Source organism: Aspergillus pseudotamarii (assembly GCF_009193445.1).
Source record: "Aspergillus pseudotamarii strain CBS 117625 unplaced genomic scaffold BDV38scaffold_7, whole genome shotgun sequence".
Classification (NCBI taxonomy): domain Eukaryota; kingdom Fungi; phylum Ascomycota; class Eurotiomycetes; order Eurotiales; family Aspergillaceae; genus Aspergillus; species Aspergillus pseudotamarii.
This window is the reverse complement of record NW_022475021.1, coordinates 325,824-350,178: the sequence shown is the minus strand read 5'-3', so window position 1 is coordinate 350,178 and position 24,355 is coordinate 325,824. Positions and strand designations below refer to the sequence as shown.

Genomic DNA, 24,355 nt, shown 5'->3' with positions numbered 1-24,355 from the left:
GTATATAGAACATCTCCCAGGCTTGCTTGCAAAACTCGAATGTCATGTTTTATCAGCACATATCATTCTTTCGATAGATAAACTTTGATACAATGGCATAGGCAACAATCTCTCAACTCAGTTCATCCAACACACAGAGTCTACTGTTCCTCTAGTCCTCACTACACTGGAAGGGTGGGTTTCCCACCCAAGTCATGTCTAGTAGAAACATTAGCGTTGGCAACTACAACACAGTATCCTAAATTCATTTGCGTGCGGGGTGTCGAGGAATTTCCCCACGTTCAAGTAAGTCCTATGGTTTGAGGGTAATTAAATGGCAAAAGGTGTGGTTGCAGTTTTGAAAAATTGTCAAGCTACTTCGAAGTAATTGTATTAGATCAGTACCTCCACAAGGAAAAAAGGGGGCAAGTGGGTGCCTGTAGTATGGTTCTTAGGCTATGAAATTGAAGCTCCCCAATGGTTCACCTCGGGAGAAAGGAGAAAAGATGTGCCTTGATTAATACAGGGAGCTAACCAAGCTTGTGTTTCTTGCGATCCATGAAAAGCGATACGATGAGACAAAAGCAGCCGGAGGCTATGGACGTGATAAACACACGGCTGATGGCAAACACAATAGCAGCGAGAACTTGCTGTTGCTGGTCGGGCGTCAGCGTTTTCAAGAGAGTGCTCCCTGAGCCGGAGGTTAAACTTTGAATCCCCGTCTTGTCTAGGTCGGGAAAATCGTGGCGAATCCTGTTGTCGGCCAGGTTCAGAAAGATGGCATTGGCGATGGACAGTGCGATCGCCAGTCCTCCCCCTCGTGCACACATGATGAATCCCACAGCGCTCGATGTCTCCTTGCGTGGAGCTATCCATTGGGCCACGGCGAATGGAGCATTGAGAAACATGCCGGTGCCAATTCCGTTGAGAACCATGGCTCCGTAGATGTATCCGTTGGACGTCGAGAGATTAATTCGGTAGAGCATGGCGTTGGCGGCGATAACTAGAACCGATCCGGTGACATACCATGGCATGCTGTATCCCAGTCGTGCCATGAGGTGGCCGTTTAGCATGGTGAAGACCGCCAGGGACCCGATGAATGGTAGTAACCGTACACCTGCCAGTAGAGAATTGGTGTCCTGCACGAACTGAAAGTATAGCGGGATGAAATAGATGGTCACAAAGGACGACGTCCCCGCAGAGGCTCCCACCATGAATTGGATCAACAGGCCTCTGTTCTTCAGGAAATGAACTGGAAACATTCGATTCTGCCGGTCGGACCAGACTTGATGGAGGCTCAGCGCGATAAACAGAACGCCCGCAACCACGAACAGAGCGATTTCTCGGGCGCTGTTCCACGCAAATGTTGTGCCGCCAAATGAGATGGCCATGAGTATAGAAACATACATCCCGATCACGAGAGTGTTTCCTATCCAGTCCACCGCCTTCATACGGTCCCAGAACTTCATCCCCGGCTGGAGATCACGAGATGGAAGCAAGAAGAAATATGCTGGCGCAAAGGCGCCTCCGATGCAAAGATTAATATAAAAGGCCCATCTCCACGTTGCGGACGCATTGGACGCAAAAGCTCCTCCAATCACAGGTCCGAGGCTGGAGCAAAGATACCATAGTCAGTAATCCGATTTGGTCTGCTCCCCACTCTCTGCGAAGCGAGCTACTCACACGGTGCCAAAACCGAATACCACCCCGATAATACCGATGTATTTGGGTCGTTCCACCGGTGTCGTGAACAGAGACAGCATCATCATGACTCCCAGGTACATTCCTCCGCCGCCAAGGCCGCCCAGAGCACGGCCGATAATGAGGGCATCCATGTTAGGCGCCGCCCCGCATATGGCCGAACCGATCTCAAAAATCACCACGCAGAGCACATAGATCCATTTTGGATTAAACTGGCCATATATTCGCCCCCTGCGGACATTCGTTGGTAGTTAATTTTAAGGAACTTCGCTGAAAACGGTTCGAATTGGTGCCAATGCTTACCAGAGCAGATTAGTGCTCGCCGTTCCGAGAAGAAATGACACTGACAGCCAAGGCAATTTAGAGATTGAATCAAACTCGGCGATAATGTTTGGCTGAACATCCGCGACAATCGTCTGATCCAGGGCGAATAAGAACACGCTGGACAAGATGGCAGTCACTACAGAACGCGTATGATCAGGAACTATACCCAAGCTTGGAAGTTATCGAACATGCGAATCCTCTCTCTAGCTTACCAGCGAACGCCCATTTGATTCCGTGGATATCTCGTGGGGAGGGAGGTTCAGATGTTCCCAGGGGTACGGGTTGTTTGTGATCGGTGCTGTCGATGTGGTTGGGGGCCTTCTCTTGGTCGGTATGAACCTCTACGCCTCGAGAGCTTTGTCGCGAAGCAACCTTGCCCATCACAGCTATTCGAGGCTGCATTTCCGTGTCGGTAACCGTAGTTTCCGACATTGTGTTGGATTGAGGTGAAGGAAGAGGTTCAATCAAGAGAGCTGCTCTCAGCGGGGACTTGGAGCGTCAGCGAAAGTCCTTTTTCTCCTTCTCTCTCTCTCTCCCCGTGTGGACAGGGTTCACACACGGATCCCTGTCGACAAACCGATCTCCTCTCGGTGTTAACCGAGCTAACAGCGAGTCAACGGTCAAGGTTCCATCCATGATATGATATGATGGACGGAGTATCGTCCCTGGACCAGAGTAGTGGAGACTGGGAGATCCCGTGTTCTCCCCGGACCAATGACCAACCACGGATCTTCACCGTCGGTGTTAACCCACGGAATTAACATTGAATCCGTGGTATGTCCGACCCAACGTGGTAGCGAATCTCTTGGACAAAATGCCCTAAAAGCTTGATTACGAAGGAATCTGATTAAAATGCTTCTCATGACGTGCCGGGGATCTTTTGAACCAATAATCTCTATCTATACTGGGGAAACATTCTCGATTAGTTATCACGCATCTTTGTATAAATCTGCCCGGTATCGCATATCCATCAATAGTGAAACTATAGAGATTCCTTGACCACATTATGAACCCTGACTGGAGTAACGTGACCTATCTGAAATATACCCAGTCTTTGGAATTCTAGTTGGGACTGCTCGATAGAAAAACTGCACTCGAAACAATTCAGATGGTTTACTGCAGTGGACCCAACCCTACCTGTAGCAAGGTCGTGCTAACGGAGCGGTCTTCATCCTGACCAGTATGGTTGACTGCTATCACACTACAGCGTAAGAGCGGGAAAACAAGAGAGCGATTGTCTTGATGTGAGCATGATTGATTTGTGCTCATTCAAAAATGCTCCCACCTCAAGGGGAAGGAGCTTGCTTTTCGTTCCGTTCAATCTCTAACATGCAATGTGCGGCATCTAAAATTGTCTCCTCGAGACTTCGGAACTCCACCCCTAAGAATTTCTTCACTTTGGTATTATCAATAGAGTATGCACCTGGCGGTAACGAGCGTGTTCCGGGTTTGCCCCGCGGCGTGCGTTCGCTCAGTTCGGGATGGTGTGATCGGAGAATATCGCAAACATCCTGGAAGTCAAATTGCCGGGCGCACACCACAAACCGTTGGTGGCCTGCCTCCGGGACAATCATAGCTTTGAATTGCGCATCGGCAAGATCCTGTAAGCATGGTTAGTTTGATCCAATTACGTATCAACCTGGGGCGACCTACTCGGACGTCCACGTAGGTGTGTACAGGCATATAGGGCACGGGCGCATCTTTGCTCGAGCTGAAGCAAAACTTCCACAGCCGAGCGTTGGATTCGTTCAGTTCCCCGATCCTGGTGATAGAGTGGCGTAGAGGACCAAAAGTCGCCGGCGGAGATAGCGTCACCAAGTCAAAATGTGGCTGTTCGTCCTTCATAAACTTCCAAGCTGGGTAGACTCTTAGTATCCGGGATTCTGCCAAACCGCAATCCGAGCAAGCAACATACCTTCTCGTTCTGCAAAAAGCTTACTACCTCTGTATGCTTTTGACGGATCCCCGTTCACTGCCTCTTCCCAGGTAACCGGATTCCAATCTTCTTCCGTATACAGTCTTGGTGGGTCCGAGACCAAGTTGTCGTAGTCAATCACACTGGCGCAGCTGCCGGTCCAAATGACTCGCTTCACACTCGGGGCATGGTCTTTCACGGCATTGAGTAGGTTCAATGTGCCCTTGATCGCCGGCTCGAGGAACTGAAGATTACTGCCCACATTCGCGTACGTGAACGGGGATGCAGTATGATAGACGGTGTCAAACGCGGGGGTCCCCTGTACTGCGGTGTCGTATGATCCCGGCGCGACGATATCGGGGACGATTGTGATCGTGATCTGAGATTGCTGGGCGGCGAAGTCCCGCAAGATTTTATCACCTTTTTCTTGTGTTCTAACCGCACAACAGACGGTGCAGCCATGGTCAAGAAGCTTGGCTAAGATGTGGGATCCGATGAAGCCGTTGCCCCCGGTAAGAAGGACATGACGGGCCATTTCTTTTTTCAGCACTTGTGTGTATGTGTGTGTTTGATTTCATGGATTTCCCTATAAGAAGATGTAGAGGGAAAGTGAGGCCGAGGTTGGAGAGAGCCAGCAATGAACAAGGTCTTGTCGGTGCTGTGCTTAAGCTGATTGAGGAGCATTAAAGACAAGAGAGGGATTTCTCCACCCGGGCCACCTCTTCCATAAGTTTGGTTTGTTGCTTCCCCGCCTCGATAAGGCTAGTAATTCCCAATTGGGTCAGAATGGAGAAACCCGAGTATACTCGGGTCCCGGTTCCACTTCCTTTCCGTCGACTCGACGCCACTATTCCGTCTCTTTGAGAGACTCCGTCTTAGACCAAAGGTCCGGCTCGAGCCTGAGCTACTTAGCCCAGTTTTTTATTTTTTATTTTCCTACTACTCTCTAATACCACTTAATATTGTCTTTGATCATCCCACCTTTTATTGAGCATTCACTTGGTGAAACATTTGTCCACCTAGAACCGCACGACTACATCGCCGCCGGTCTATCTGATAATCAAGTAACTTATACAGTATACTCCGGATTTGGACTCGATAAACCACTGAATAATGAAAAATAAGATCCTTATCTACTGTCAATTATAACTCCTTGATTTTAGGCCTGAATTAGTAGTGAATACTAGATCTTATCGGTGTAATAGTTACAAACCTGAAAAGCTTAGTGACTCTTCTAGTCAGATCTTAGCCTACTATTCTTCTCAAAACAAAACAAAACAAAACAAAAAAAAGAAAAAGAAAATGCAATCGATGTGGGCCATTACTATATTATCTTTGTCTAGTCATATAAGAATTCCTAGCAAATCTGCGAAATGATTTCAATAAGATAATGAGACTCGCCATATATCGTCCACTGAGAGGGAAAATGAGTAACGTTCGATTAATTAGGGTTCCCCTGGGCACGGGCCGGGGAGTCTCCCAGAGTAAATCAACTCTATCAAAATTCAAGCCTCCATACGGCTATCGCCCATCCACGAGCGTTCATCATATTTTGATTTTCGTCAAATATGCCTTTGGCAGATGCGGTTCAAGGTTTCATTGCGTAGATTGGAACCATTGGGGCCCTTCTGTAAATCCAGCTTGTGAAGAATATTTCGAGTCATGCCATGCAATGGTACCAGAGCCACGGGATCCAATTTACGCCTGCCAGATGAATGTCAAGTACGGAGAGCATGAACGACATCGATTAAACGGATGCAAAGAAAGACAAACCCAACTGCGAGAGGCTAACACCTGTAGGTGTCCTGGACACAAAGCATTGGGTACGTATCGTCTACTACCCGAGGCTCCATTTCCTGATGGAATAGAAGATGTCACTTTGGCGCTATAATGGACAAAGGCCAACGTTCATCACTACGGAGGTGATGCAGACGGCATTTTTGCCATTGGTCAAAGTGCGGGTGGGGGACATCTGGCCATGGCGTTATTTTCTGGCCGATTACAACAACAGAAGGCGATTCCTAGGGGGGGCTATGCTGCAAAGTGCAGCTCTACATTATGATCTGTCGCAGGAATCACGCCGGCTGAGTATGATTGATTACTATGCTACGCACGACTTGGACCGGATTATGGCACAGTCTGCGATGGGGTTGTTCAGTGAGCTGGTCACCGCGGAGACCATGATGCCAATGTGATTCGTGACGAGTGGGGAATTTGACTCCGAAGAGTGTGTGCAAGGGAACCTGAAACTCCTGCATGCCTTTTCAGAACGGATGGAATATCTTCCAGAGTATCAATTTCTGCAAGGACATCATCATGTTAGCTATTGTTTGTCAAATGGATTAAAGAGGGATGAACTTGGCCCGAGAATCGTGAAGTGGGTCAGAGAATGTTTGGCTAGAGACTCACTTGGTTAGATATTCAGTCCATTCCAGCACGACTAACAAGAACGATGCTTCCTTAGAAAAATATATCTGGTTGGTCTCCCATCGTTGGGTCCTCCCTGTTTGGTTTCGGTAGCATCTGTATGTTCATCTCCAGTTACATGTACGTGATCGACACGAATGAGATCTATGCTGCCTCGGCATTGGGGTTCATGACTGTGACACGATACTGCGCTGCGGGTGGCATGACTGTCGTCGGGGTTCCCTTCTATACTAACGTTGGGGTACAATGCACGTTGACGATCTTGGGTATCATTAGTGCTGTAATGGTGCCGGTGCCCTATATATTTTGAAAATGTGGGAAGGTTATTCGTGGATGGAGCCGTTATGCTGTTTGAGTCATGGCTTCCTCATGTTATGACATGTGCTAAAGACGGTGCTATAGTCTGTCAGCTCTGGATGAGATGAGCATCTCCGCACTATGGACAAAGGAGGGCAGGGGTCACAAGTAATGGAAGTCACGACGACACAAGACAAAAACTATATTAATGGAAATAGTATATATTAATTGACCAGACATTAAGCTAATCCGATGCCATGCTGAAAAGCTCGAAATAAAATCACACAAATGAGTTAGGAAAACAACGCCATCACCGCTTCACCAATAGTAGTATCTCAGGCCATAAATCCCCAGTACCAAGATCCCCTCTCGGAAACCTCCATGACAACAATCTATTAACCAGCAAAATCAGACCAATTAGACCTTAACCTCCATAACACCATTGTAGTAACAGCGCTTAAGAACACCTTCCTGGGGGTTTTCCTTGCACTCCCACTTGCTGCCCGGGGCAGTCTCGCTGAACGACGCCTGGCCTATCTCCTTGATCGGGCCAGAAACCCGCTCGAGCTCGATTGTGAATTTGTCGAATTCCTTGACTCCGCCCGAAAGCCGGATGTAGTAGTTGTTGCCGTTGCAACGGGCATTCGAGGGGGGGATTGAGTTGGTGGACCTGCGTATAGGGACTTAGTATAAGCAGGATATCAGCGGAGGATTGCTGGCACTCACCACATAACAGTGCAGTTAGTTGGGGTGTCATCGGGGTAATTTGGGTCGGTGAGAGTAAATCGGATGTTAGAATCGCCGAGCTTGGAGGCGTTCGCTGTCAACCCAGAGATTTTCAAGGACTCGCTTCGGATGTTGGCGGGGCTGGCCAGTGCAGTGCTGGCGGCCAAAAGGAGAGAAATGGCAGTGAACTTCATTGTGAGTGAGTGGATTGGAATGTTGTATCTAAGATAGGTTTAGAGAGATGTGATGAAAGTGGCTTTGAACTGCTTCGGATGTCTTGAGGTCTTTAACTTGTTAGATGAGATATTGAATTCCTGCTAGCAAAGGACAACCTTATATAGTTCTGACGACTTTAGCTACTCGTGTTCCTGAACCACCTTTTGATATTCCATAAATAGATAATGTTAACCCAAAGCTGGGGTATCTCATTAAGGCCAGCCAATATAGTTCGTATCCTGAAACAACTCACGCCAAGAGGAGGCTGAGTAGGGCTGGGTATGCTCAATAGGGTTGACTCTTGAACGATCTGGGGCTGGCCCAATTGCCGATCATTCCATTCTGGGGCGACTGGACATCTCTCAGCTATTTTAAGTGCCGTTCTGCAAGGCCTCCCATCTCGGCTAATACTACACCAATCAATCCATCTACAGCAGGTTGGCTAACATCCAGGCTATAATTGTAAAAGCCTACTGGCTCCTATAAACACATGTTTCTGGAAAACGTCATCATTGGCTATGCGTGATTTCACTGAGTATTTGGGTCTGGCATTGGCTGCAATATTGGACTTCAGTGTAAAGGTATGGGGTATCTCATTTCTGGGTGCTAGATTGTGCTTTCAGATCTAGGGCACCCACTATGCGTGTTCATCAAGATTAATCTTGTGCTTAATTGTTGAACTGCTTTACTATGACAACCTCACTTTACCAAGGTGACTAGAATCATGAGAGTTCGCATGGTTGCTGAGGCTCCTTAGCCCTAGATTATTGATTATGGCGCCATATAGGCCACTGCAGCCTTGAGACGCCTGTGCATTGTTCGAAATGCGCAGTATGGCTCGGTTGAGTGTTTTCTAAGCCACGTGGTGCTATATATATTTCACAATGACAGGTATGGATTAGGATTCACTGCGCACAATACGACGCTTTTCCACGCAACATTCAAGACACTTGTGACTGGTCTCCCTTGCCTTCTTCCCACAGACTCTGAAATCAATGAGGCCGCCGACATATTCCAGGTATATATGGGAAGAAGAGTTGTTGCGGTCGGTCAACACTATGCCATTAAGGTCGGGAAACAGGTGGAACTACTGGGAGGAGAGAACATGTTGTTTATTTCTCAGACTACCAACATTTCAGTCCCACGAGTCTACGCTCTTTACTCGGACTCAGCCACGAGTGTGAATGACGCTATTATGGAGCTGGTTCCGGGCGAAAATTTACTATCGATGTGGCCGAAACTAAGCCCATCTGAAAAGGACTTTGTGCTCACTACACTACATAATTACTTCACTGAGCTATGACAGCTACCATCACCAAATTAATACGGTAGTCTAGGCTGTTAACCGTTTCTTGACAATAAATTCTGGGCGAGGGTTCCTATACCAGTAACCAATGGCCCCTTTGCTTCCGAAAATGCGTTGGTCCAGGGAATGGTGCAAAAATATCTTCAAGACAGCGGGCCACTTTATAGAGCAGAGTCCTTTCGCCAGTGTCTTCCACGTGTCCTTGGTGGTCACGGTCCAATGTTCACCCATGGTGACTTTCAGAGAATGAATATACTGATTCAGAGGGACTCGGGGGACTCGGGGCATGCCGATGGACTTGAGACCTCTCCCCGACTAAAACTCACTCTTATCAACTGGGAGAGATAGGGGTGGTATCCAACCTACTGGGAGTATTGCTATGCCCTTTGCGCAATCCGATGGGATGCTGACTGGTGTCTTCAGGTTGAAAAAGTTTTGAAACCCTTTATTCCTCAAGTTTTATGGTTTCGAACTGTTCGTCTAGAAATGTGGTCTTGATGTCCTTCATAGGGAAGGTGGCGGGGTTTTACAGGTATTCTAGAAGATGCTAGACCTCAACTGTAGTTTAGATATTTTCCTGGCTAAACTACCTTAACAAAATGCTTTGGTAATTCGACTCGCGTTCGGCCTCTTACTTCATGATTCCGCGAACAGAAACTTTTCATTCGAAATACCAGCCCGTATCTCTTGCGTTTTGAACCGTTTGTCCATGGCATTAGATCCAAAATCTCACGTATAAATCAAACAGGAACATCTGTCTGGTTCACCATTTCAAGCACCGTGAAACGAATGCGACCTTCATTCGGAACACTGTATGGCAATGCTCCAACCGACGTCGCATCGTCCACACCCTCACCTGTTTTTTCACCGCGCAATGACCATGCAATAATACCCTTTTGCTTGCCATCTGGCCCGTACGCCAACAGAGTGCATTTGTCCCCATTGCGCATGGGTCCCTCTCGGTCCTTGTCGCGAAACTCGAATAGTGTTGCCTCGTGCTTGGGTCCAGCAGCCAACACCGTTACCTCTTTCCCACTTTCGTTGAGTATAATGGCGCGTAGCCACAGGCCCCTTTTGCGGTTGAAGATATGGTATCGTTTTCCGTATTGTAGCTATTTTGCTGGATTAGTATATACGTATATATAGGTATCATAGGAAACGCACAGCTGGAGCTTGGTTCAACAGGGTTTCAACTTCAACGTCAAACACATCCTCGCTATTGTTGTCTTCAAATGCCAATCCAGGAAGACCAGCATCGTACAGCGCCTGGATCGAGGAGGGAATTTGAGACACTAATTCGATTAGCTGTGAACCTCTCCATCAGGGTTGTACTTACTGGCCCAGAAGTTTCCTTGTAAAGCTTTCACGGTCGCCACGGGGTCCTTCGCAAACACTTTAGCGTACCATAGGGCGACTTCCTGGCCTGTGAAGGTTAGTATACGTTTGTACAAATAGCCTATAGGGCCCCATACGAATTCTCCACGCGTGATGGAGTGATAAATACTCTGGCTTCTTCTCGTCTGCGCGTTGCCATGTGTCAAGGCCAAGCCGGAAGCTGACCGTTTCATTCCTCCTAGTGATTTCAGCGAGTTTGTTGAACTTGTTTGGGATATCTTCGTAGCCGGGTATCCGGCCGATGAAATCGCCCAGAGGGATCACGTCTTCTTGCTAGAGGATATTAGCACCTGAGATACCTAATTTCCCGTTGGATCAACCGAAATACCTTGATGACACGCCAGTTTTGGAACGGAGCGACCGTAGGACACCAGGCAGGAGGGCTAGAATATATTATTAGCACATATTTCAGGTAATCAAGGTAAACAAAAGGGTGACTTGCTTGTTGCAAAGAAGGGTATCACCCCCCTGGGCTTGCCATGAGATAGAACTCTGCATACTGCGCCTGGAATCGCTGTTCTGTGCCGACTGTCCATTCTCCTGACTGTAACCGACACTACCAGACACAAACTTGGATGAGAATGAGGCACTAGCTGAGATCTTCATCTGCTTTGTAGCTTCGCTTTCGCTACTTGTACCCAACGTGCTAAACTTTTCCGATGAAAACAGTCTCCCACCGAGTTCGACGCGGGTAGCGAAAAAGTGGCCTGTTGGGCTGTGTCAATATCACATAATATTTTTGAAATATGGCGGTGGGTATATCCATACCGTATTTATGGTGAAAGGCAATCAGAGAGTTGACATCCTTGACCCTCATGAGATCCTCGCTACATTCATCTGATAGTGCCAAACTGTACTCATCCAAATGCAACACCACCCGAGGGAACTAAGTATACCAGATTAAATGAGACCTCGGAGTGTATATAATTGCATGAGAACTTACATTGTAGGTGATGTTCATCACGCTACTTTCCGCGGTACTCTGCTTGCTCAATGCACTAGTTTCACTCGAGGAGAAACCGGCACTGACAGCAGCACTGAATCCAAACGCTCCTCCTTCACTAGGAACTGTTAGCATATTCCACGTGGGGCTATAGGGAGAATATAATTCAAATATGGATATCAAGCATACATAGAAGCTTCAGCCTCAATGGAGGAAAAGGAGCTGCGAGCCATGGCCGTTGCCACGGACGATTTAGTCTCAAACGTATCCACGTACGAATCATCCGCCACAACAAACCGGGGGATATGGAATTGTTGCTGTTAAATTAGCATCGTTCTATCATCATAGTCTTTATCAAAAGGAAATCAGAATTTACCTCGACCTTAACCTCTGAATGCGAAATTTCATGTGGCTCGAATTTTCTCGGCTTCAACACAAAGGCTACACCAGTTAGACCATATCCAATTATAATAGGTATAACCTTTATTTTACATACCACTGTATGGTGCGCGTTCAATCCGACGGAACTTGAGCTTTTTGGTTCCATCCAATGCTCGGCCCAGATTGGAAAACACCAATCGAGAAGCGCTTGTGAGGCTATTGTTGCGGATGACAATGTTCCATTCCTTCTCTGACATATCGGCGGGGTTGCTAGAATAGTCAGTAAATCCAAGAAGTTTAATCAACTGATCATAAAGCCATACGTAGCATCTTCGCTAGCCTCCGCTACCCAGTCAGCTTTGTTGAAGGAACTGGTGAGCTGATCCAAGGATGCTTTGAGCAATTCCGGTTTATCCTACATGGCCCGGTCAATATATAATGATGTAAGCAGTGTGTTGGGAACTCACGCTGAGTTTGAGATTGAGTTCTTTCTTAATAGTTTCCTTGACTTCATCACTCAAGCCAGTGGTAGTCTTTTTGCTCTTCAGGTAGACGTAGACATTGAAGATTTTCGTTTTCTTATCGTCGCTCTCCTTCTCCTAGAACTAGTGAGCATTTTTCAAATTCCAAAGAATAGCTAGGACCAGCAACAAACCTTTCCTCCCTCAGATAGGATATCCACATAATCTGAGAAGGACGAAGCATCGTTGACCAGAGCTCCGGTCGGTGAGCAGAACGAACATCCGACCCTATGATACCATCAGCACAATCCAATACACAGACACAGGAAACATACTTGCTGGCATCCAAGCCACCGTTCTCAATAAGCACCGACCGCACGTCGGAAAGCTTCTTGCTACTAATGTCAAACTCTTTCAAAGGAACACAGTTCGTCCTCTTGACCGAGTCATCTTTGGCGTTGAAGAGGTTGACGTCTAGGCGGATGGTAGCCATGATTTCAATTCCAGAGTATGAAAGAATTGACAGCCGGGGTTGGAGATTAGGAGGAGAGAAATTTTACCACTGAATGAGACTACCCTGGATTTAAATGTTTTGGTTTTAGCTCAGAGCTGGCAAAATGACATTAGTTAGCACCCCACACTCTTCAGCTGTGAATTAGGTACGTAGTGAGCAAACCACAGCTGAACTCCATGATCGACATATTTAGAGCAGCTGATTGGTTTTGCTAAGACGCAAATCGAACGCCAGTGCCAAAAGGTGCTAAAGGGATGAGCTGTCTGAACTCTACACGATCCACTCCGGTTTATGAGATTATGATAGGTGGAATCCCCCATTCTATACTTTTGGTGGCTTATCGCGGGCTCATTGCTCCCACAACACTGGATTAAAAGCGATCCCGATTGTGCTAGTCCTTCCAATCCTAAGTGCATGTCCTCTTCCCTTGTTGTTTCCCGTCTCTTTTATTTTGTTGCTCAATTGTCCCCAAAACCAGTCTTTTTATTGCTGTTTCTTCATGAGAGATAGAGCGCATCCTCTTGCTCATAGTGTCTGCTCTCTCTGTCTCTCACTACAAAAGTATTTGTCAAAAGTGGCCCCAGAAGATGCGACATTTATCATTTTGTTATGCATATGTGTATATCTGCATGGTAGAAGGAGAGATATTCTGTTGGAGGATTATTCCGGCTGGCAGCCCTGATTGGGTCGACTGGCTAGATGTTCCGATCGCTTACCTAAGTGGACCCGACAATCTTCAGCTTTTGTTTTGTTCTTGACTCAGATAGGCTTAGTAGCAAATGATCACTCAGGACATTTCAAGCGCTCAATTATCATGATCAAATTATCATGATCACGATTCACGATATAACATGTTCAAGATCTTCTAATATCAAATAAGAAAACGTTGTAAATAGAAATCTCTTAATTAAAGGGGAGCACTCTGAGATTGGTGGTATCAGGTATATTCCTCTGTTTTACATACTAGAAATATATTTTATAGAACTACAACGAGAATGGAGTCTCCCAGGTTATACTAAGTAAATATAAGCATATGGATTGCCACTAGATTACTAGGTTAAACGGTGTCCCGCATTTGGAATTTCGATACCTTAGGACTGGGTCTACTTGAGATCGTTTTATTTTGATGCCTACAAGGCTACAGTATCTACGCTGGATAAGTATTACAAAGTAAGGAGTATATCTCGTTGCCTGAAGTCGCCAAATGCCACTGGGATGTCGTGCCACACATTCAACGTCCTCTTGGGCAAAGGTATTTAAGCCGTAGGTTTTCCCTCTCAATCCACATGCAGCACACCGTCTCTTCTTTTGTATCTCATTTTATCAAATCAAGCACAATGACCGCTCCCAACTACACCATCCGTCCCGTCGAACTATCCGACATTCCTGCGCTGGGTGACCTTCTGTACACCTCCAAGCTGGCTCTAACTATCAACCGCCTTTTGTTCAGGAACTGGCCCAATGAAGCTGTCCAACGGCAAAACTACCTCGGTGCATTGGAAGCATCGAGGTGGATTCGCCCGAATCTCGGACTGTAGTTGACAACGTCACCGGTGAAGTCATCGGCCATCTCGCTCTTAACCGCCACCGACCGGTAGAGAAACTGGAACAGTCCCATGGGCGGACCAAAACGCCGGATCTCCCAGACTTCTTCGCCCCTGAAGTCGCGACGGCGGTGTTGGAAGCAGTTGCCACGATTAAAGAAGAAGTAAGGACCACCGACCGCTATGGTAAGCATCTTTCTTCTTTCGTTTTCTGATTGTCCCCCCAGACAGTAGCTAATATGCTTTTTCCTTTGTCAGAGATTACATACATAGTTGTCAAGTCTGAATACCGTCATCGCGGTATTGGAAAGAATTTGATGGACTATGTGTTCAATAAGGCACGGTCTGCGGGCGTACCTGTTGTCGTTAACGCCGAGCCGCAGATCTATGGGTTTTTCAAGACATATGGCTTCCAAGATACGAAGCATGTGGATTTCGACCTCATTCAATGGGCTCCGCCACACTCGGGCTTTGGCATTTTCAGGCTGGCCGGGTTAATATGGCACCCTTGAGTTGAATGGTATTTTCCCGGTCAATTGGTATCGGTCGTGACGCAAGATATTTGCAACATGACAATCGGGATATCGGAAAGATGGGTAGTGCTCTTGGTTGCATTTCTCTAGACCGCTATAGCAAGATGGCCTTCTGACTCAATTTCCTCGGCCCTCATACTCTTGGCTTCGATCTCAAGCCTTCGTGCCAAGTATCACTAAGCCCTACCAGAGCGGAACAATAATTCTCCCGGGGGATGGGAGGTTGTTAAGCGTACTGAACAGGAACTGTTAACTTGTATCCTTAAGCCGTCTTCTATGCATATTAGATGTCTCTGTATATGCCAATTTTGGCCTAAAGATTAGGAACATCGTTGGAATACTTCTCCTCTAAGACCGAACTCGGGCTCATTTCAGTTCCGTTCCGTGAGTGGTGACTGGTCAGCTTACGTATAGGAATAAGTATGGAGTGTCGATCGGAACAAAGTTCCATCTTATGTGTTGTTTTTTTACCCCTCAGCCCTGAGCCCTGAAGCCCTCCGCCCCTCCATGAGAACACTCATAGAGGCTCTACCCCTCTTCCTGCAAGCCCCTGGAAGTGGTTGAATGGCGTGAGAATGGCTCCATCTTTGCCTTGTGGGGGCTCAGCTGAGCAGCGGAGACCACTCTCGATCCAATGAAAGAGGATACCCATGAGAAGGTGGATATCGTTGTGGCCCAGCAGTGGATACAACCGTATCTCACCGCAACGATCGAAGTTTGAGCTGATTGCCGATCGGGTTGGTTAGGGGGCTTTGGAATTAATCTAAATAGCCCGTCTGTCTCTCCTCCTCGCCTTCTCTTTTTCTCTCTCATTCATCACATCTTTTTCTGATTTTTCCCAAATAGACCACTCTCATCCAAACAAAATGACTTGGTTCGGTGTGTTGTCCTTGCTCCCAGTCTCCTCTCGCTCTAAATGATATACTGACTGGAATTGCTGTCCTCTAGGCGACGATCACGATAACGCCCGCGCCCACCAGGAGGTCAACGGCACCGAAGGCCACCAGGGACACTGGTCTCACCAGCTCATCGGCGGTGCCGCCGCTTACGAGGCCATGAAGGCCTACAACGATCACGAGGAGAAGAACGGTATTGTCACCAATTCTCTTTCAGTCAATTTGTTCACATAGGCTGATTCTATTCTTCCCGACTCTAGGAAAGCCCCAGAGCCATGCCAAGGCTAAGGAGATCGGTGCTGGCTTGGCCGCCGCTGCTGTCGAACGTCTCATCGAGACCAAGGGCCTCGACTTCATTGACAAGGAGAGGGCTAAGCACCATGCCAAGAAAGAGGCTGAGGAGGCGATTGACCGTCACTACTAAGGGTTGACTTTTCCTGTTGACTTTAACCGTCCTTGATGTATATACCATGAATATCATGAATACCGATGAACGATTTTAAGGCGACGTGTTCTTTCTACTGTCTTCCCCGCACCCTAAATCGTAAATGGACGACAGTCTCATTACGCTATCTTCTTAATCGCATTTCGTCTTATTTCGTCGTACTCTGTTCTCTCGATGATTCCTAAGGATGAGTCTCAGGTCAGAACGAATATTGAAGAAATCACAAGGGCTGTGGCCACGTACGTCTGCGGGCTTTACAGAAGTAAGCAAATCCCCTAGCGTATACACCGAGGATTGAGGCCACTAGTGTTCTGCTCTTCTAAATTTCCAGGTTTGAGGTATCTTTGGAAGTGATTAAGGGGCAAGTTAAACATGCATCAACTGGAAGCCCCGCTATGGGGAAAGACGAGCAGCATTGGCGCCACGTGGTTCCGCTTCAGCCTCGGAACATCAGCCAGGAGGTTCAATTCCAGTTACCCCTATAGTCAGTCACCTTTGAATGCTGCTATCGACAGAACGTGTGAGGTGCGATCTCGACTATATAGCTGAACATTTCATGTTCTATGGCCATCTCCTAATGAAACCACTCATGATATACGGGAGAATGAAGAAGATAGGGCTCTCGTTTGCACCTACGATGCGATTCAAGCACTACCTGCATGAGTACAAAAGCTACATGATACTTTACAAGTAGGTTGTAGGATGGGGATGAGCCACAATTAGAATACCCCCATAACCGTCGATGGTCCGCTCTCTTTGCGTAGCCTAAATATATCCCCACAAGACGATTGCTCACACGAGCACGACATCATCATGACCTGTGGCCTAGGGCATAGACATAACCCCATCATAGAGATCATCCCAAAACATCATACCTTCGAGCGTTTCTTCACTTAGCGAGATATTCGCAAAATGCTCTCTCCTGCGTGTCCGGATCCGTCGATGGATGTCTCCAGCTGTCTTCCACCCAATAAAACCAGCCATTTTTATAATCAATTAGCGCAGTGATCTTGTCGTCGTCAACTATACAGTTAGAAGGGGTTAAGTTGTTATGCATGAAGCTGACGTCCTAGTCGATATTACTGCCTGAGAAGATAATAACCCCCTCCATTGGGCTGATATGGCCGCTACTAAGAATATTAGGATCTTGAACCACATGAGAGCGAACCGGATCTCTACCCCTAGGCTTGATAGTGTGTAGCTATCGAAGTACGCCCCGTGCCTGCTGCTTGAACCACTCCTTTTGGCTCTACAAGAGGTAGGGCCATGCAACTGCTAATGCAACCTCGGAGAGCCTTTCTTGGATTAGTACTTGGCGACCACGGATCTGAGATTGTGTAAGAACTACGCGTATACTTAAGAGGTGCAAGAGGAAGCACCTTGCCCGCAAAGTAGATTTCTGGAACTTTGGTATCATTGAGGGTTCCTTTAGCGATGGAGATGGCCCGCACTCCATTAGCATCTGCGTACGAGTAGTCGATCTCTCGTGTGTGGTGATGATTTAACTTGACAATCACATTGCCAAGAGCAAACATATCGCGGCCACCTTCCTCGGCTGGGTATATTCTAACTGATTCGTCACAGAGATCAATTACCGAGTCCTAGTTCTGCCTTAAGATCAGGGATTGTGAGTTGGAGTGCTGGATGTTTGTTCAGCGCTGGCTGTGGCGGTTTATCAGGATCGCCACTCTATACTATATGTTGATATATCTATAGGCATTCATTTTAAAACTCAACCGACCAGGACACTGCCATTTCGAATCAATGAATTTCTAAAATTGCTAGCTTCCAAAAATATCAGTTCATATGGGGGGGTTAGAGTGTATTTCCCGTTCTCATAAGAGCCTTCTCAGCTCATTGATAACACTCTACCGGGTCTTCGTGCTCTCCGGTGGTTCATGTACCTCGTGAACACCCTGACTGGGCGGACTCTATGGCAACTCACTCAGCTCACCCTGGGGCGAAGGTTCTGGCTTTTTGTAATGGCCCGGGGACGGTTGTGAATCTGAACCGGGTCCAGACTGTTTCATTTGTCGTCGACGCCAAAGCAAACACCAAATCAAAGCACTAATCAGAGCCACACCAGCAACACAACCAACAACAAGACCAGCAATTGTGCCTTTATGGTCATCACCGGAGCTGGACACATAGTCAGACGTAGTTGTTTCGGACGTAGGAGGCACGGATGCAAGTGTGGACGTCGAAGCTGACGTTGAAGTTGCTGTCTGGGGGTACGTGAAAGTCGTGGACGAGATAGCTATACCGAGTCGTTATCAGAGCTTTCAACCAGAATATGATATCTGTAACAACTTACTTTGCGCTATTGGATTCAAAATCGTCCGGGAAACTCCCTCGGGTTGCCTTGCGCACCCGACACTGTTATTATATTCCTTTTCCGATGTCCAAAACCCCTGGTCTTCTCCCTTGCAGCAGAAAAGACCGTAATGTTCGTACATGGCCCATCCTGCGTTGGCGCAATGAGCTATCCGGAAAAGAGGCTCGCGACAATCTGCCTCGTTCGGGCAACAGATTGGATTTTTGTTGTTATCTGATACCATGCAGGTGCTTTCTGATGGACAGCAGGCAACGAAGCCATCCCAAGTGACCCTGCATTGCTTAGTGCGCTCGGGGCAGCTGCCGTTCACACGAAGGGAGTATCCAAACGGAGGATCGTAAGACACCATTATCGAGAGATGAAAAGGAAGTGGAAGAGATGAAAAGAGAAACAACTACAATCCCACAGTATGATATCGCTAGAGGGCTCTTAGCTGTTTCATGAATTCAAGACAGAGTATCTTCACGTTCAATACGAATATTGTCATCGACACACGAGGTTGAAAAAGGGTGAGAATGACTAGCAAAATCACGTCTTGCAAGGCTAGATGCGGCCCCCAGGCTGGAAGTAACACCAGGACGAAGAGCCACATCTACAAAAGGACGTGTATCCAACCTGGCCCGTATTCCTGTCCCAAATATGCTGCTTGTGCCAGCAAAGCAGCCAGTTTGTCTAGGAACAAATCTCATAACTTGCACGATGATTAGGTGAGGCTGTAGGCGGATTTAAGAAACGCCAGTCGTAATCTATATATTTTTTGGTCATAGATTCACCCTTGGTGCTGAGGTAAACCCTCACACGTTGGGTACTTGCATAGTTGCCTGTAAGGATACCCTCGCTGTTCCCCTTGGCGCTTGCTATCTGATTGGCAACGTAGCATTTTATTAGCCTGAGAAGTTGCCCGACTGATCTTCCTAGCCAGCAATATATTTCAGTACATATCTCTAATAATAAATCGAATCTTAGGTTATATAGTAAATTCTAATCTTTTGGTTTTATTTTCCCCTCCCACCTACGCCCGCTCCTCTGCTCGAATCAATGGGTGAAATCGCCTATATCGCTATATTTTCTTTTTATTATTCTAGGGAACGAGTCAACACGTCGATATACCTACTAGCTGGTATGTAGGGGCCTGTTTGGCTCCCTGGAATGCTACCGAGGTGATCTACCGCCGCGAGCTTGAGCCCCTGAATCCTTCTGTTAGGCCTCTATAGTATAGAATCATCTATACGGAGTATTCTATAGGGCTACTGCTACTATTAGCCTCTACCCTAGAAACCATTACTTTTGGACATCACCTCTTACTGATACATACCTTGGAGACCTGCCTATCTATCTGGATGCCTTCCCAATACCAATCTTCAAGAGTTCCATGACATGAGATCTAGAATTACAGTCATTCTTTACAGTTAATATACACACTATACAGGCAGGCTCGTCTTTCAAAATTCGCGAAAGTGTCGAAGGCACTCTTAGTCACTGTTGTTGTATAGGACTATGAGCAAATAATTATTAGCGATCACATCTACGGAGTACCACTGGCGGGGTTGCAGTTCGTTGTACTCTATTGCAGCCAGTGACAATGAACAGGGACATCTAATTTACGATCGTCAAATGCAAATATGCTCACCTCCTCTTTCGATAGAACATCTATTATTAGGTGATGATAGCGGACAACCTTCGATTTGTCTTTCATGACGACGACTAACAGAATGTCAACCCCAAGATTCACCATGCTCTGGGTGAAGATCCTGATCCAAATAGCACCATACCGGCGCAATATATCACTTAAGCATCTGATAAACCATCTTTAACCAACCATGGTCGAAGCACAAGAACCGCTCAAGAGCCTCCTCTAGCATATGTAGCCTTATGCTACATAGGTCCCGCAGCAACTCCTCTCTCCGTACGAGCCGCAGACAAAAGGAAGAACCGATATAAGCCCTCACGCACATATCAACCAACACCTCGATCTCCATGTGCGGGACTCCGAATGCAGACTCTCAAGAGATATACAGAGGCTAAATGATGGACTTCATTATACAGCCTATTCTTCATGTATTTCAAATCATCCTTCTCAATCTCCATGAGATCAGTAATATATTATGGGTCTAAATCTTGGCAAAATCATACTCACTATGTGCGCCTTACAAATTTCCAGACAATGGATTGGTTTACGTTTGTAATTGGGCGCCGAACGGCGCCTTGAGGGCTTTGATGTTGTTTCAAAAGCTCACATGCGCATCCGGGCAAGTCCGCACCATACCCTGTCCGTGGGAGGTGAGGGTATTATGTTATCTCTACCCGACATGGCTTCCGTATAAGGCCATGCTTCATTCTATACGAGAGTATAAATGTGACAGGAAGGGAAGTCTACCCTGGAAGGGCTATCGTTCACATTATCTGGATAGATGACAGTCATAGAAGACGCGATACAGTGGACTCAACAATGTCGATCTTATAAATGCCGATCGTATCTGTCGATCTCGCTGCTAAACCACGGCTAACTTACGCCCGATGCTAATGCTAAGATGAAGATCGTGGAGAAGTCTTCCATGACTCGCTAATGATACGGGGTATATTTCTGTGGCCTGATGGCAATACCAGCTTATAGTGTGTACTAGAATATATTCTGAGCTCTTCCTATAGGAGTATGAAACGACGCACAACAATGCGATCTAACCAGTCATATCATCTGATACAACCATAGACACACATACTTTCTATAATGTAGCCGCTGGCAATTCCCGAACAACGACCTATTTCACAGGAACTTCGTTTGGATGTGGACTAACTAACCAAATTCAGCTACAGGCAGTAAGATAATCGAGACATGGCATGAACCTGTAGTGCACTTGTGTAGAGTAGTTAGAACTCATCACCAAGACTTTGACGGACAACGTTCCTATGAGAATAGAACTGTGGCATAGTCTCCAAAAGTGAGATTCGACGAACACTATACTTTTGCAAAACGACTGATTCTAAGGATTATGCCATATATGGGCACTTCACTCGCATTCCAACAGCCCTCCCACATTCCATCAGAAATCTGAGGATACCACCATCCAGGTCCCCAGAAATACTACATCTTCGTAGCCATCTATCTTATGGCACCTAGATTCATCAATCACCTCAATATCATAGCATATCTACACAGTCCCACACTACCACCAAGAAAACGATCAAGATCGATGACACCTGAGCTCAGCTCAGCCCAACCGTCCAGACCAGTCAGTCATCAGTCCGATGCAAGCATCATGCATACCCCCTACCTTACGACATCTGCACCACCCTCCCAATAAGAATATGACACCCATCTCTTCCAATGTAAGGACTCTGTTCTATTCTAAGAATGGAACTATGCACAGCACATTTACCTATCCAGAAACACCCCTCCATACCTCACCTCAACCACAACCAACCCCTACCGACATCCAATCCAATACATACACCACCAGTCCAGCCCCTCCTTCTAACAAGAACGTGCCATCCCAGACCCCTCCAAAAGAAACAGAAGTTAAAAACAAAAGCTTGGCAGAAGTTCGAACCCCCCTTACGTGAACCGCCCCTTTCCAGACCCCAAGAGCGCCCCCCTTTTTCCCCCTTTTATTCTAGGTTCCCCGAATCTAGAAGTTTTAACTTTATCTTTTCGAACTGCCGAGCACGAGCTGATCTGACTTTTTGTTTTTAATTTCAGAGGGCCTGATTCTGCAGCCGGGGCCCATTTTTCTACGGTTATGGTGTCGTCAATGCGTAACCAAGCAAGTGCCGGGATTGAGAAGAAGAAGTTTGGGAGGGGGTCCACTTTTCCCCTGAAGGAGTTTGATCGGTTGTACCTGAGGAACCGGAATTTGGTGGTTCCACTGGTGAAACGAGCAGCTTTTTTGTCCCTCGCGTGAACCATGGGTTTGGTGGTACTACTACTCTGGGTTTTCTTTTTGTGAGGGAGAGACTACCTATGTAGTTGCCTATACTTAGGACTTTTGTAATATGTAGTGGAGATTGAGAGGATATTATTAGGAAAATAGTGTAATTATTTTGTCTACCTACTCCGTAGTTTTGAGAAATAGTCTCATGGTCCGTTCTCGGTGATGTTCGCTTAGGAACCCGAAGTGATCCGCTCTATCCTATCCACATTGATCAAGAAGAAAATATGTACGTAGGGTAAGCCGGAAAAACAATGGATAAACCATCCATTAGGAAAACTAACTGGGTTGTTCCGGGGAAACCTTTTCCAAGGGAACACAATACATGAAACACTGGCGGGGTGTTGTTGCTATATTGAGAAACAAAGATAGGGTAAGGGTTTGTCGAAAGAAAAAATTCTGACCCGGCGGAACTTCCTCTTCAGCCACACAGCCACAGCCGCTGCCGCTGCTCCACACAACCGCAGGCCACATTGCTCAAGCCTCCTATTGTGAAGCCTCCACCATAGCAGTCCAGCTACTCGGCCCAAAGCGCTCGTAGAACTCACCGAAAAACTCAGTAATGAAAAGGTACGCCGCCCTATGACGTAGTTCGTACACCAGGGAGCGCAAGTGTTCCAGCGGTACCGAGTGTATCATATATCCACATCGGGCCCGATCGTAATGGAGTTGGCGGAGGCGACACTGGACTTCATTCGACCGATAGCGAGAATAAGGTTCCTCGCAAGTCAGGATCAGATCGGGTCCTATATTAGCCAGGGGCGCATCTGGTGGTGTTCCTGGGTTTTGGATGACCTGACAATCCTCAAGAAGATCAATATCGAGTTTTTCTTTCCCTCTCCTTCTCGGACATGTGTGGTACGGTTCTGATTGGGTATGGGAGAGAAGGTTTCTTTGCTTTTACTGATCGGCAGGGGTGGGGACAAGGTATCTCACCAATCGGTTCCCTAAAAGCCCCGGCGTGCTTTTGATGTGATGTTGTAAGCTGGCCAGGTACTCGACAGCTTCGGACGAGGAGAGGTTCGGAGTCTCGTCGAGAAAGATGCCTCCCACGCCCAGACCAGTTCTCTCGTAATCATCAGCCCAGGTGGCATATGTCTGGACCTCTTCCAAGGCTTCCGGGAGGGGCTTCTTGCAGTAGTTAATGGCGATGTAACCTACGGTGACCACGTTCGCATAACGATTCAATCGAGCGATTTCGCGCACGTAGTTGGCATCGGGCAATGGAGAGGCTCCCGGTCCACTGTTGGGATTGACAATGACCAGAAAATGCAAGTCGGGATTAGCGGATATACTACAGGCACTGTATTAGATTTGTTTTTCCTTTTTCTTTTTCTTTTTCCCCCCTCGGTGATTTTTTGTATTTTTTTTTTATTTTTTTTATTTTTTTGGCACGCCAACGGGAGAGGCGTTCACGCGCGCGGTGGAGGTCGAAATGACGGGAGAAAAAAAGGGCAAGGAAAAAGGAAATCCTTACGAGTCATAGAGTGGATCCCAGGTTGTTGGCGACAGTGGATAAATATACAGAGGGACAATAATGCCTGATGGAGGTGGCGTCTGCATTGTCGTTGGCGAGGTTTCGCTTTGCTCTGGTTTCTTTTTCTGTCGGTCGCTCAGTCGCATTTTGATCCTTTTTATAGGATCCCACGCCTGCAACGCCTGCATTTCCTCGCAGCGTAGCAACTCAATTGAGGGAGGTGGGATTACTCAATTGTGCTGACCGTGTCCCTCGTCAGTCCAGAAGCCACTTTGATTCCAAATCAAGGCGGGATCCTGGTAGTAGTTGGAGCGAAATGTGGTATTTAAAGTTGACGCCAGCCAACTCAGCCATGGCGCGGGTGGAGTCTTCGAGCAGCATTAGTTCACGGATCTATAAATTAGAACCTCTTGGTACTTCTGCTCTCGACGAATCGCTACGATCAACATACCTCCGCAGCATGTGTCGACTGGAAAATTTATACACCGTATAATATATGCAGGGCTACAGAACATATCGAAGAATGATACGAATTCCGATGACTATCGGTGATCATCGCAATGACAGATCACGTCGTGTCGGTACAACATGCTAGACAGAGTTTTCATTAAGCT

General features: G+C 47.0%; 8 protein-coding genes across 8 annotated transcripts; 3 read left to right on the top strand and 5 right to left on the bottom strand.

The window, feature by feature from the left end:
- Positions 1-202: 202 nt before the first annotated feature.
- Positions 203-2,436, bottom strand: BDV38DRAFT_296269 (MFS general substrate transporter; the record flags this gene model as incomplete). The annotated part of the gene is made up of 4 exons (XM_032062900.1): positions 203-1,590; positions 1,663-1,911; positions 1,984-2,140; positions 2,217-2,436. 4 exons carry the CDS (start codon positions 2,434-2,436, stop codon positions 510-512), a joined length of 1,707 nt encoding a protein of 568 aa, XP_031917674.1. The 3' UTR covers positions 203-509.
- A 689-nt stretch (positions 2,437-3,125) lies between these two features.
- Positions 3,126-4,534, bottom strand: BDV38DRAFT_296267 (uncharacterized protein). Its single transcript, XM_032062899.1, has 3 exons — positions 3,920-4,534; positions 3,658-3,860; positions 3,126-3,605 (listed from the first exon to the last, which is right to left on the bottom strand). Exons 1-3 carry the CDS (start codon positions 4,452-4,454, stop codon positions 3,291-3,293), a joined length of 1,053 nt encoding a protein of 350 aa, XP_031917673.1. The 5' UTR covers positions 4,455-4,534; the 3' UTR covers positions 3,126-3,290.
- Positions 4,535-5,790: 1,256 nt separating this feature from the next.
- Positions 5,791-6,114, top strand: BDV38DRAFT_278963 (uncharacterized protein; the record flags this gene model as incomplete). Its single annotated transcript, XM_032058871.1, has 1 exon — positions 5,791-6,114. One exon carries the CDS (start codon positions 5,791-5,793, stop codon positions 6,112-6,114), a length of 324 nt encoding a protein of 107 aa, XP_031917672.1.
- Positions 6,115-7,060: 946 nt separating this feature from the next.
- BDV38DRAFT_268395 (uncharacterized protein) lies at positions 7,061-12,564 on the bottom strand (the record flags this gene model as incomplete). Its single annotated transcript, XM_032056762.1, has 19 exons — positions 7,061-7,313; positions 7,370-7,591; positions 7,634-7,659; positions 7,702-7,725; positions 9,659-10,003; positions 10,056-10,183; positions 10,228-10,314; positions 10,364-10,559; positions 10,615-10,669; positions 10,714-10,993; positions 11,055-11,172; positions 11,230-11,347; positions 11,419-11,546; positions 11,606-11,670; positions 11,726-11,880; positions 11,934-12,025; positions 12,078-12,209; positions 12,266-12,359; positions 12,407-12,564. The coding sequence occupies 19 exons, from the start codon at positions 12,562-12,564 to the stop codon at positions 7,061-7,063; spliced, it is 2,676 nt and encodes an 891-aa protein (XP_031917671.1).
- Positions 12,565-13,922: 1,358 nt separating this feature from the next.
- On the top strand, positions 13,923-14,641 carry BDV38DRAFT_278960 (uncharacterized protein; the record flags this gene model as incomplete). The annotated part of the gene is made up of 3 exons (XM_032058870.1): positions 13,923-14,076; positions 14,145-14,315; positions 14,403-14,641. 3 exons carry the CDS (start codon positions 13,923-13,925, stop codon positions 14,639-14,641), a joined length of 564 nt encoding a protein of 187 aa, XP_031917670.1.
- Positions 14,642-15,528: 887 nt separating this feature from the next.
- Positions 15,529-15,982, top strand: BDV38DRAFT_278959 (DUF3759 domain-containing protein; the record flags this gene model as incomplete). The annotated part of the gene is made up of 3 exons (XM_032058869.1): positions 15,529-15,541; positions 15,611-15,751; positions 15,819-15,982. The coding sequence occupies 3 exons, from the start codon at positions 15,529-15,531 to the stop codon at positions 15,980-15,982; spliced, it is 318 nt and encodes a 105-aa protein (XP_031917669.1).
- A 1,952-nt stretch (positions 15,983-17,934) lies between these two features.
- On the bottom strand, positions 17,935-18,687 carry BDV38DRAFT_278958 (uncharacterized protein; the record flags this gene model as incomplete). Its single annotated transcript, XM_032058868.1, has 2 exons — positions 17,935-18,260; positions 18,318-18,687. The coding sequence occupies 2 exons, from the start codon at positions 18,685-18,687 to the stop codon at positions 17,935-17,937; spliced, it is 696 nt and encodes a 231-aa protein (XP_031917668.1).
- Positions 18,688-22,283: 3,596 nt separating this feature from the next.
- Positions 22,284-24,063, bottom strand: BDV38DRAFT_237213 (spherulation-specific family 4 protein). Its single transcript, XM_032053552.1, has 3 exons — positions 23,742-24,063; positions 23,201-23,558; positions 22,284-23,059 (listed from the first exon to the last, which is right to left on the bottom strand). Exons 1-3 carry the CDS (start codon positions 23,927-23,929, stop codon positions 22,751-22,753), a joined length of 855 nt encoding a protein of 284 aa, XP_031917667.1. The 5' UTR covers positions 23,930-24,063; the 3' UTR covers positions 22,284-22,750.
- Positions 24,064-24,355: the final 292 nt, after the last annotated feature.

What these genes read in the sequence shown, in the direction of transcription:
- BDV38DRAFT_296267 (XM_032062899.1), bottom strand. Translation starts at nt 4,454, where the DNA reads ATGGCCCGTCATGTCCTTCTTACCGGGGGCAACGGCTTCATCGGATCC. An exon ending in GCTTTTTGCAGAACGAGAAG is followed by an intron (nt 3,861 to 3,919) that starts GTATGTTGCTTG and finishes GAGTCTACCCAG; the next exon opens with CTTGGAAGTTTATGAAGGAC. An exon ending in ACACCTACGTGGACGTCCGA is followed by an intron (nt 3,606 to 3,657) that starts GTAGGTCGCCCC and finishes CCATGCTTACAG; the next exon opens with GATCTTGCCGATGCGCAATT.
- BDV38DRAFT_237213 (XM_032053552.1), bottom strand. Translation starts at nt 23,929, where the DNA reads ATGCAGGCGTTGCAGGCGTGGGATCCTATAAAAAGGATCAAAATGCGA. An exon ending in TGGGATCCACTCTATGACTC is followed by an intron (nt 23,559 to 23,741) that starts GTAAGGATTTCC and finishes CAGTGCCTGTAG; the next exon opens with TATATCCGCTAATCCCGACT. An exon ending in GGCTTTTAGGGAACCGATTG is followed by an intron (nt 23,060 to 23,200) that starts GTGAGATACCTT and finishes GAGGATTGTCAG; the next exon opens with GTCATCCAAAACCCAGGAAC.